Genomic DNA, 12,781 nt, shown 5'->3' on the forward strand with positions numbered 1-12,781 from the left:
CAACATTGGTCAGTCACCACTGATTCTCTCTCCTAAACAGTCTCCTCATCCCATTGCCAGAACCACAGGCCAAGCTACTGTCAACCCTGGTCTGGACTCCTGAAGCAGCATTCAAACCAGCCTCTCTGCATCTACTCTCATCTCCTCTGCATTCTCTACATACTTACCACTCAGCACTTTGCAATTTTGTTTACATTATCTGCCTTCCTAACTAGATTAGAAGGTCCATGAGGACTATGGAGGTCTGCAGGTAATGGTAATACCACCAAGTTTTCATGATACCTTCCAAAAAGTGGTGTGAATTAAATATATGTATATATAAATATACATGTTTATATGTATATTTATATGTATATGTATATATATATGTACCTGCATATGTATATATGCAGGTAATGGTAATACCAAGTTTTCATGATACCTTCCAAAAAGTGGTGTGAATTAAATATATGTATATATAAATATACATATGTATATTATATGTATATATAATATATATAATATATATATAATATATATATGTATATATAAATAAATATATGAAAAAATAAAAAATTGAAAGTTTCAAGAGCAGACACAAAGGAAAGTAAGGGCTCTTCCAATGAAAACAAAGGGAACAAAGACCTTTGGAGACCCAGCAATGCAATGTGCTCAGTAAACCACAAGCAGTTCAGCTGTACTAAATTTTAATATGCAAGGCAAAGAGTATCTTACAGAGGTGCATAGAATGTAGTCATGAACTTTAAACAGAGGCATTCAACTAAAGGTTATAATTAGGCAATAATATGGTCTCATTTGCTTTTTAGATAAATAATAGCAACAGAGGGAGGATTGATCTAAAGATCAGTTAGAGAGCCTTGAATTGCAGATGACCGGAACTGCAGCTTGAGTCAACTTAAATAAAAAGGGAGATTGGATATTGGAATTTCTCATGGGAGTCAAGAACAGGAAAATTGTTTGGCTATGAAGACTACCCTGTATGAAAAACAGGGCTTTCCCCATAAGGTTAGAAACAGGACCAGGATCACCACTCTTACAACTTTATTCAACATAGTACTGGAAGTCCTAGCCACAGCAATCAGACAACAAAAAGAAAAGGCATCCAAATTGGCAAGGAGGAAATTAAACTCTATTTGTAGAGGACATCATACTATATATAGAAAACCCAGAATAATCCACATACACACACACACACACACACACACACACACACACACACACACACCCCTACTAGAACTGATAAATTTAGTAAAATCGCAAGATACAAAATCAATGTACAGAAATATGTTGTATTCCTATACACCAATAGTGAAGCAGCAGAGATAGAAATTAAGAAAACAATCCCAGGGGTACTAGGGTGACTCGCTTGGTTAAGTGTCAGACTCTTAAATTCAGCTCAAGTCATGATTACAGGGTTGTGGGATTGAGCCTCGTGTCAGGGTCTGCACTGACTTTGGAGCCTGCTAAAGATTCTCTTTCTCTACTGCTCCCCACCATCCCCACTTACAGCGCTCTCAAGGAAAAGAAAAAAAAAAAAAAAAAAAGATCAATCCCACTTACAATTACACTGAAAATATTAAGATACCTAGGAATAAACTTAACCAAAGAGGTGAAAGATCTATACCCTGAAAACTATAAAATACTGATGAAAGAAATTGAAGAGGACACAAGGAAATGGAGACAATCCATACTCATGGATTGGAAGAAAAAAATTGTCAAACTGTATATACTACCCCAGAATACTATACGGTTTTGTAATCCCTATCAAAATACCAGCAGCATTTTTCACAGAGCTAGAAAAATGCTCAAGTTTGTATGGAACCCAAACAGCTAAAGTAACTTTTACAAAGAAAAGCCAAGCTGGTAGTGTCAATTCTAGACTTCAAGTTACATTACAAAGCTGCAGTGATCAACACAGTATGGTGCTGACACATACATAGGCACATAGATCAAAGTAGAAAGAGTAGAAAACCCACAACTAAGTCCACAGTTACTTGGTCAATTAATCTTTGACAAAACAGGAAAGAACGTCCAATGAGGGGAAAAAAAAACCGAAAACAAGCAGTGTCTTCAACAAATGATATTGGGAAAACTGGTCAGCTACATGCAAAAGAATGAAACTGGACCACTTTCTTATACCACACACAAAAATAAACTCAAAAAGGAAGACAGACCTAAATATAAGACCTAAAATCATAAAAATCCTAGAAGAGAGCACAGAAAGAATGGTCTCTGACATCAGCCAGAGCAAAGGGTTTTAGATAGGTCTCCTGAGACAAGGGAAATCAAAGCAAAAATAAACTATTGGGAGTACATCAAAACAAAAAGCTTTTGCACAAAAGAATCAACAAAACTAAAAGGCAACCTGCTGAATGGGAGAAAATATTTGCAAATGACCTATCTGAAAAAGGGTTAGTATACAAAAAACCTACAAAACTCAATTAAAAAATGAGCAGAAGACATGAACAGACATTTCTCCAAAGACAACATACAGATGGCCAATAGATGTATGGAAAGATGCTCAACATCACTCGTCATCAGGGAAAGGCAAATCAAAAGTACCATGAGATGTCACCTCACACCTGTCGGAATGGCTAAAGTAAAAAATACAAGAAGCCACAAGGTTTTGGCAAGGATGTAGACAAAGGGGAACCCTCTTGCACTGTTGGTAGGAATGCAAACTTGTATAACCACTCTGGAGAACAGTACGGAGGTTCCTCAAAAAGTTAAAAACAGAACTACCCTATAATCCAGTAATCGTGCTACTAGATATTTGTCCCCCAAAATGCCAAAACACGAATTCAAAGGAATACATGTATTCCTATGTTTATAGCAGCATTATTTACAACAGATAAATTATGGAAGCAGCCCAGATATCCATCAATAGATAAACGGATAAAGAAGATGTAGTACATGTACACAAAAGGATATTACTCAGACATGGAAAAAAAAAATGAAATCATGCCATTTCCTACAATATGGGTGGAGGTAGAGAATATCATGATAAGCAAAATAAGTTAGAGAAATACAAATACCATATGATTTCACTCATACGTGGAAGTTGAAAAACAAATGAACAAAGGGGGAAAAAAGAGACAAGCCAAGAAACAGACTCTTAACTACAGGGAACAAATTGATGGTTACCAGAAGGGAGGTGGGTGGAGGGATGGGTAAAATAGGTGATGAAGATTAAGGAGTACACTTCTGGTGATGGGCACTGGGTGATATATTGAATTGTTGGATCACTATATTGAACACCTGAAACTACTATAATACTGTATTTATACTGAAATTAAAGAGCTTAATAAAAAAAAAATACCCTGCAATCTAGGTTGTGTTCAATTCCTACTCTGCACATCAACTTTAAGGATAATTACATACTTTATGCTACTAACATCCATCTCATCAGGTCATTCATCAGGGCAAGATACTGATAATGCACTTTATACTATTAAAGAGAATCTAAATGAAAAGAACACTCTGGGAAATGAAATCATTCTGAAGAAGGTCATTTGTACTATCATACTATAATGGGACAATTTCTAAACAGCCTGTAGGATCATAAAAATGTTCAAGATACTGCTCTGGTAAAGAGTATATGGTCTAAGAGTTAGTAAAAGAGCATAATAGGTAAAGAAGCAAAGATGGGCTTTGTTTCACAATTTTGCCTAGAACTATTTTTTTTGTGTGAAAAACCTACATTCCTTCCAAATCCAGTGACAAGATAAAAAAAGAAGTAGTGTTTAAGATTTTAAGTAGTTTCTATACCCAATGTAGGGTTCAAACTTATGACCCTGAAATCAAAAGTCACATGCTCTACCAGCTGAGCCAGTCAAGTGTCCCAACCACTTCTTTATAGGCAAGACAACTACTGTAAAATTCTACTTAAATATTTAATAAATCTGTTTAAAAATATATTTCAATAATAAATTTAAGTGGCCATAACTGCTACTATAATACAGTAGCAGATTTCAGTTGGCTGTTTTCACCTTTTGTCCCCATCTGACTTACTAGTAGTCATTGCGACATGAGACTTCTCATTTAAGCCAATTATGATTATTTCTTCCCAGTTTTAGAATAGTTATAAGCAATGAACACTTGAAAGATTAAAGAGTGATACACAAATAATACTGAGCAAAGGCTCATATATTTAGCTATTAGCAGGTGAGAGCTAATTTTCAGTTAGAAAAAGAAACTCAACCAAGAGAATGCTTTTGGCAGCTTGTGTAGAGATTACTCAAGAGGACTCCTAAATGAGATGTTGCAATTCTTGTTACATGTAGTTTGTCATTAAACAGAAGTGATAGAGGTTATTGCAAAAGCAGAGATAAAGTTATTTTTTAAGTGAAAGAACAGGCTGATCTTAAACTCTGTGGCAAATTTAATAGGAAACAATATAGTCTATCTTTGAATGAATCAAAAGAGGACTGAAATACTGTTAAGTAAACTAAGAACGTATGTTGTGTTATCTTAATGGAACTTATCAGTTATTCTCAAGTCTGGGCTTCTCAGTTATTTTTAAACTCTTTGGCCCTAATTTAGAGTGGATTTCCAAATAATTCACAGTAAGACTAAAACATTTTTTAATTAACTTACAAAATAAACCAGTAGTTTAGCCAAAGGAAAAGTTTAGAAGATTTTGAGGCGGCAGAAAATTCATCTTTCAACACTATAGAGTTGGTTCTTGAAGTGCAAGACTATCTTCCCATATGGTCTCTAGCAAGGTTTGTAGTATCTTTTAATCTCCTTTACCACATAGATGTCCATTGGCCTTACAGCAGTAACTAAACAAGATCAAAGCAGAGATCTTTTTCCAACTAACAGGACTCCATTTTCTGAACCTAAAACCCTACTATTTTCAATATAGATGGTGGATCAGACTAAAAATGTAACTGTTTAGTGCAGTTTACCAAGATTTGGAAGGAATCTGCCCATGTAATTAATCCTTTGCTACTAAATCATTACTGAAATTCTAAATTACTTGTCTGTGATGGTCCTAAAGCCAAGATACAGTGTTGGCTTTAAAATATTCTGCTGAGTTCCAGTGATCTTCTCAGTTTGGAGAGCTCTGCCAGCAAAGAAATTGGACAACAGCTAAAATAAGAGTAATAGCTAATGTAAACAACAGTAATAGAGAACATTAATGTTATTATGGGTTTGATGTCATGGTAAACTCTGTACATGGATTATCTTCATTAAGCTCACAACAATCTTGTGACAAAGGTACTAAGAGTTATCACTACTTTGTATAGGAGAAAAAAATCAGGCTTAAACAAAACTTCCCAAGGCTATAGGGTCAATAGGAGCTGAGGGAGGATTTGATTTCATAGCTTATGTACCCAACCCTTACCTGACTCAGTTTCCTGAAAAGAGGGCTACTCCAAGACCCAGGGACTGACCTGATTCCAACGATGGGATGAATGATAACTATGCCTTTCTGGGTAATTTACAAAACCTATCTGGGGCTTGGTTCCCTCTTCTGCATTCTACAAGGCCACTATGAACTCTCAAGTTATACTATTCCCAAACATATTAATTGTAGAGTGTTTGTAGAAAGAACTTTAAATGAGCTCCAGGGAGTCCAACATTTGCCACTAACTTTTGGGATTTGGGGCATTTACCACCACCACCTCCATCACCCCTAGTTATTTGCCCTTCAAGAGTTATTTTTAATATGTAGGTCAGTGCTTTAAAAAGTGTAATATAGGACATGAAGTACTATCCCACTGTATTCAATAAAATTTTAAAACATTAAAATTATGGAATGGGTGATAAGTTGGCTTCTCATTCTCTCCCTGCCCCCTTAGGACTTAAAAACAACTAGTCTGTGATATTTTAAAGATAATCCTTACTTGTTGTACATTTAAAGAAAGGCAGACCAATAGAGAGAAACCTCCAAGTTTCCATTTATACATGAGAAGGGTAGAGACAGTCCCAAGATGCTTAACTCACAGGGCAGGTGGGAAATGTGCCCATTAATACATTAAGTACATTTTAGTAAAAAGCAGCAGTGGGGGGAAAAATTCTATATATACCCTGACTCTTGCAGTTTGACAAAGTTAATGATTAAAATCTTCTACATTTTCCCCCAGGGTGTCTATTTGTCTTGATTGATATTATTTTATCTCTTATGGTCCAAGGATGACTGCCCTTGCTTCTGTGTAGAGATTAATAATTGATTGGTTCATAGTCAGGAAACTTAGTAAAAGGGAATTGGTTACTTTGGGCTGTCACTTTTACTGGGTGACATACAGGAGACGGGGTGCTGCAGAACTCACCAGCAGAAAAATGAAGAGAATCCTGGTTCTTCTGCTTGCTGTAGCATTTGTGCATGCTCTAGAAAGAGGTAAGACTTCCATTGGTGTGATCATTTATAAAAACTCTTAGTAGTCTGATTTTCCATTACCCTTTTGAAAAGTTATACAAAAATTAGAGAACAGAGAGTTGGTATATAAGAACAGAGTTGGTAAACATGTTGAGAAAGGATAGAATCAAAAAGGCACTAATGTGAGCTCAAATGTGGCATATAGCATTTAATTGGAATAGACAAGAAATCAAGAATCTCAGAAAAGAAAATTGAGAAGATTATTGTCCTTCTTTGATTTTTTTGAGAGCCAAGATTTGGAGAGAATCGCTTGAAATTAGAAATTCAGTTGTTAGAAGATAATGCAAATGGAAGCTGTGGTCAATCAATGAGCACTTTTCCCCCTAGACTTCAAAGATTGATGGTCTTTGAGAGCATAATACATTCTATCAATGATGCGTGAAGTCAGCAAAGATCCTAGATCCTCTTTAAGGAATTCTGTGTATGTTTAATATTTGAAAGTGCATTATAGTTTCTAAAACATCCACATGAAAGAATATAGCTTAATTATCTTGATAACCATGTTTTAGATTTTTCATTAATATTCTTTAAATGGGAGAGGCACCTAGATGGCTCAGTCAGTTAAACGTCTGACTCTTGGTATAGGCAAGGGTCATGATTCATGATTTGTGAGATCCAGGCCTGCATTGGGCTCTGCACAGAGATTCTCCCTCTCTCCCACTCTCTCTCTCTGCCCCTCCCCCAATTGCTGGCTCACTCTCAAAATAAACGTTAAAAATTTTTTTAAATATTCTCCAAATGGCATCTCGTCTTTGAGCAACGTTTAAAAATGTTTTTAAATGATAGAAGCTGAAATAGAAGCATGCGACTTCATGAAAAGTTTCCAAGCTTCAAATTCATAATCCTTTCCAATTTCCTTCTCTGGTTGATTCTTTAGTGCTTCTAAGGAAATCTGCATTCATCTTGGAGAAGTGAAACTTACATTTAGTGCTATCTGTGAGCAGCCTCACTCAAGTCATGTGGTAGTATTCATATTAACAACATATCTAACCAATAGAACAAGATGTATAACCCAGAAATTACCAGTTACTGTGACATGAATAACTTTATTCCTCTTCTCTGTACATTCACTTTTGCTTGATCTTTTATCCAAGTTATTTTACATTTTAAGTTCTATATATATATATATATATTTTTTTTTTTTTGATGTTTATTTTTGAGAGTGGGATAGGAGCAAAGAGAGAGAGGGAAACACAGAATCTGAAACAGGCTCCAGGATCTGAGCTGTCAGCATAGAGCCCCACGTGGGACTTGAACCCACAAGCCATGGGATCATGACCTGAGCTGAAGTTGGATGCTTAACCAACTGAGCCACCCAGGCACACCTCATTTATAGATTTTTAAGTAAGCTACAGATCCTATGCTCGACTACAAAGTCTGAGATCTCATGGGGTATAAATTGTGTCCTTTACAAGAGCTCTAAATAGGCCACGTCCCAGGAAACCCTGAAAGCTTACTCCTTTGCCTATGGTTTCCCTGGGGCATATACGAACCTGAGAAATCCTACTGAAATACGTTCACATCAAGATCTTCAAAACACAGAAGATCTAGTAATGGCTAGGTCCTGGGATTGTATGTGGATGCCCAGCATAGGGCAGGGGTCATCATTTTTGGACTGCTGACTCTGTAAGTGCATATTGGCTTCCCAAAGGATCACAAACGTCCCCTGGAAAACAGTATTCTGCAACCTCTATTTTGACATTCAGCACTCCCTCAGGCTCTAATGAAATGGATCCTGAGAACTTCAATTAAGTTCAGACCTTAAAGGAAGCTTAACAATGAACTTCAGATTACTTAGATTCCAAAGGTCAGATGATAATCCCCAAGACATAAAATACATTTATAAGTAATAAATGTCCAATATTTGGAAATAGTACTCCTGACCCACCAGTCCTGAGCATGACCCAAATGACGAAGTCAATGATTTATTAGGGAGCTAGGTAGGCTCTCTTCTAGCAGAAAGTTACTATATTTTATATATATATATATATATATATATATATATATATATATATATATATATATACACACACACACACGTATATATATGTATGTATATAAAATAAATGGAGTTGAGAGGAGGCTTGGATGGTAGACAATAGGTATGTGTTGCAGTTCGATTATAGTTCTAGAGAGCTGATCAACAATCCACAAAATGTATCTAGAAGACCTTTTTCCAAAGTATATTTCATTCAAGACTCATGTTAGGAAAAGTTTTATGGCCAAACACATATAAGAAATAAGCCATACATTAGTCTCTCTTGGTTGGTTTACAATCCATGTCTTTGTTAAGGTTCCAAGAAGTCATACAAGAAAGAAACCTTACTTCACCCAGTTTCCCAAACACACGGGCTCTTTCCTGAAGTGTCCAGACACCATGGAAGTATTCTTTGGGAAACCTCAGGTTTAAGATGGATACTGCTGCAGCTCAACATGAATAGCGGCTCCAGTCAGGCCAATCCTGTCCTATCAAATGGCCCTGGAGACTTAGTGCACAAGCCCTTGGGTACATCTTGGGAGAAAAGGGCTTACCAAGTATGCCAAATCCGGATGGAGTCATAAAAATACCTCCACATTAGCTACCCCATGAGAGGCAAGAAGTCTGTGTATGCCAATCACCTCTCCACTCAAGTTTCTTTCCTCAGGACTGAAATCTAAAATCTATCTCTCCCTCTCCCCAAGAAAGCAGCAGGAAGGCTGACACAGCTACACAATTACTAAGGAAATAATGCTACGGGAAATAAGCCTCTGCATTTTATAGGAGCTGTTGGCAAGAGCAGGATCGATTATTACAAACATTTTCCTTTTTGCTTGAAGTATCTCATTCTCAACATATGTACTGTTACTAGATGGGGTATCAAATAGCAAGAAGAAAGTAAGGAAGAAAGTAAGTTCTTTGAGTTGTGGGGGAGCTGCAGTTATCCTTCTCCCGCTTGCCTGTCAGAACAGCCCTAGACAATGTGGGTTATCCCAATCTCCCAAATCACCACTGAATCACCACTTCTCTTTTCCACAAGCTCCACCTTCATCAGCAGCCATGTTAAAAATAAGTTGCTCTAAGCTTGATTCAAGAGGATCGCTGCGCAGAATGTCAGAGAAGTAATTTAGGATACGTAGAGATCTTCTCTGTTTTCTTAGATAGGTCTTTGTATCCTCTCTCCAAAACCTACATAAATGGTTATTGAGGGGGTGACCCAGGATAGGAGGTCTACATGATGAAAAGGAGACAGCCATGAAAAGATCTAGAAGTGTGTTTCAAGGTGAAGGAACAGAGGTATAAAAGTCTTAGAACAAGTATGGCCTGAATCAAGTTCACAAAGCAGCCAGAGAAAAGGCACAAAAGAGGCTTAGCTCCTTTTGAGGGAAAAGGAGGAGCAGCTGAAGTCAGAGAGGTAGCTAACTTTATCACAAAGGCACTGTTAACTTCCCTGGAAATTAATAGCAAAGTTACACTCCACTGTTAGGTAACAAAGCCAGGTACACACTTACCACCATATGGCTAGTATAGGGAGAAGTATGTATGCTTTAAGCAGACATGAGGTTAACCTAGGAGGAAGAGATGAAGATTTTTTTTTTAATGTTTACTCATTTTTGAGAGAGAAAGCATGAGCAAGGTAGGGACACCAGATGGCAGAGGGGGATGGTGGCAGAGGATCCAAAGTGGTCTCTGAGAGGGCACCAGCGAGCCCAATGAGGGGCTTGAACTCACGAACCTAACCATGAGATCATGACCTTGGCCAAATTTGGACGCTCAGCCAATTGAGCCACTCAGGTGCCCCAAGAGATGAACAATCCTTAATAGGTGTCTATTACCCTTCTCCCTAGGTGTCTATGGCCACTTAACCTGTTTTTTTCTGCCCACCACTACCCTGCTCTGTCCCCTCCCCACTTCCAGTTCACTCTGCTAAAGTCACACTGACCTCCACACTATCCCACACACTATGTGCTCTGCACCTAAGGAGCTTGTGCTAGCTCCCCCCGTCCTCTTAGAACACTGATCCACCTGATATCCACATGGCTCCCCTCCTCACCTCCTTTCAAGTGTCTGCTCCAAGTTCATATACATAAGAGGCTTCCCTGACCAACCTATCTCAAATAGCACTGACTATTCCATTTTTCCTTATCCCTTTAACCTTGATTTTTCTTTTTAGTACTCCTCACCTTATCTGATCACCAGCTGTGTATTATAATAAATATAAAATGTAGAATACAACCTCCAGGAAATCAAGGAGTTTATTTTTGTTCCTTGCTTAATTCCAAGTTTTAGAAGACTACTTGACATGTAATATGTGTTCAACAGATTTTTTGCGTAAAATCAGAAAGTTAGGATTGTTAGGTAGTTTTGATTATTTAAGGAAAATTAAACATCAACTAGGACATATAATAGATATCCTGGAAGTAGTATACTCTAAAATTATAAAATAAGATTTATAAAGTATCCAATGTGAAACATTAGAGTCTATGCACTAACTATAGCCAATATTCATAATGTGTCAGCATGTTCAAAATCTTTTGAATAAATTTCATCTTTACAACACCCTGATCAACTCAGTACTATTATCCCCACTTTGAAAGTGAGAGAAATTATCCAAGGAAAATAAGCTAATAAGTGGCAGAATCAGAATTTTACCTAGATTAGTTAGGTTTACAAAGATAATGCTTGAAATCATGGTTTTGCCGCCTCTCATGGGACAGATATCTGAACAATCTCTCACTAACCTAAGGACAAAAGAGAAAAACAGTTCATTAGCACCTGTTTAGGGGAATTAAGTCAAGTTCACTCTGCCTACTATGGTCATCCAGAACTGATCCAAACTCTAGTTCATACTCCATAGGACTGGCTCTGTCTTCTAACTTCCCTGTTTTCCCAGTACCATAACCTTGGAATTGCTTGATGTCCAATCCTGCAGAGACTTCCTGAGTTTTGTTGTTTTCATTTTTGTTATCTATATTCAATCATGTCCATATTCTACCGATTTCAGCCCTGAAGTAAATCAGCCTTATACAGAGCATTCCACTATAGGAACCTCCTCCGTATTCCCTTTTGCCTCTCTCCTTTACCTCCTATGTGTATTTAAGCTCAAACCCTGTGAACACTACCTCTCATATCTACATTTCCATATACGGTCTTTGTCCAGGCCCTTGTTCCCCCTTTGCATGGTTATTGTAATGGCTTCCGACCAAATCCCTACCTCTTATCTCTTCCCCACTTGGTTCATATTAGAATACAATACACAACCTGACAATCTGGTAACTGGAGTCCAAAAGATGAATTACATAAAAGTCAGGATCACTACTGAGAGATTAATGAAATGATCAATTTGAGCTTGTACAGCCAGCTGGTAGGATTTCAGGGATCAGGCTATCTAATACAAATCCACCCCAATTCTAGTCTGTTTAAAGCCACCTAATGGTAAGTACAACTTCAGGCTGAAATAGGAATGAGCAAATGGTAGGCAGAATGGAGCCCTCTAAAAATGTCTAGATCCTAAGGTCCAGAACCTGTGAGTAAATAGGTAGGTTACATCACAAAAGGGAATTAAGGTTGCAGATGGAAAAAAGATTGCTAATCAGCTGACCTTCAAATAGAAAAATAATGCTGGATTACCCGGTGGGGTCAATGCAATCACAAGGTGCTTATGGTGGAAGAAAAGCAGAAGAGTCAGAGGAAGGGGTGACTAAGGAAAAAAGATGCAAAATTCTAGCTTTGAAGATGGAGAGGATGGCCTGGTCCCAAGAAATGTTTACTGCCTCTAGAAGCTGGAATAGAAAAGGAAACAGATGATCTCCTTAAACCTCCAGGAAGAACATAGTCCTATTGGCACTTTGATTTTAGCCCAAGGAGACCTTGGCCAGACTACCCAACAGAACTATAAGGCAGTAAGTTTGTGTTGATTAAACCACTAAATTTGTGGTAATTTGTTACAGTAGCAATAGAAGTCTCATACAGTAGGTTTCTGGGCCCTGTGACAAGTTGAGACTTCCCAGAGAAAAGGAGAAGTGAGGCAAGGCATCTCACGGTTGATGAGCTACCATTTTATTTGTCAGATCCAGTGAAAGCTGGCCAGGAGATGACTGGGGTGCACATTGACTCATTTCGCTGATTTCTTAGAGTTTCTATTTTTATCTTCTCTTTCATATTCCTCTTACCAGAAAGTAACTTAACCTATCTCCTGCAAGGAGGACTGGAACAAATCACAGAATATCTATATCACCAGAGTAGAGAATATCTGATAATATATACCATAATTGGATTTTGCTATGAAAAGTTGAATTTTGCTATAAAAAGTTTTTAACACATTAGGCAGGAGAGGTGTTAAGCATTTTTACATAGATTAATGTAGAAGAACCTTATGAAAAAGATACTATTGATTACCTTAAGCCCAAGATTACTCT

General features: G+C 37.5%; 1 protein-coding gene across 1 annotated transcript in view; it reads left to right on the top strand.

The window, feature by feature from the left end:
• The first annotated feature begins 2,590 nt into the window (after positions 1 to 2,590).
• The window catches only part of GC (GC vitamin D binding protein), a 34,760-nt gene continuing 24,569 nt past the window's right edge, over positions 2,591 to 12,781 (top strand). Inside the window, exons 1-2 of the mRNA XM_042984775.1 lie at positions 2,591 to 2,599; positions 6,166 to 6,346. Coding sequence (XP_042840709.1) covers positions 2,591 to 2,599; positions 6,166 to 6,346 — 190 coding nt within the window. The remainder of the gene's footprint in view (positions 2,600 to 6,165; positions 6,347 to 12,781) is intronic.

Source organism: Panthera tigris, chromosome B1, assembly GCF_018350195.1.
Source record: "Panthera tigris isolate Pti1 chromosome B1, P.tigris_Pti1_mat1.1, whole genome shotgun sequence".
Taxonomy (NCBI): Eukaryota; Metazoa; Chordata; class Mammalia; order Carnivora; family Felidae; genus Panthera; species Panthera tigris.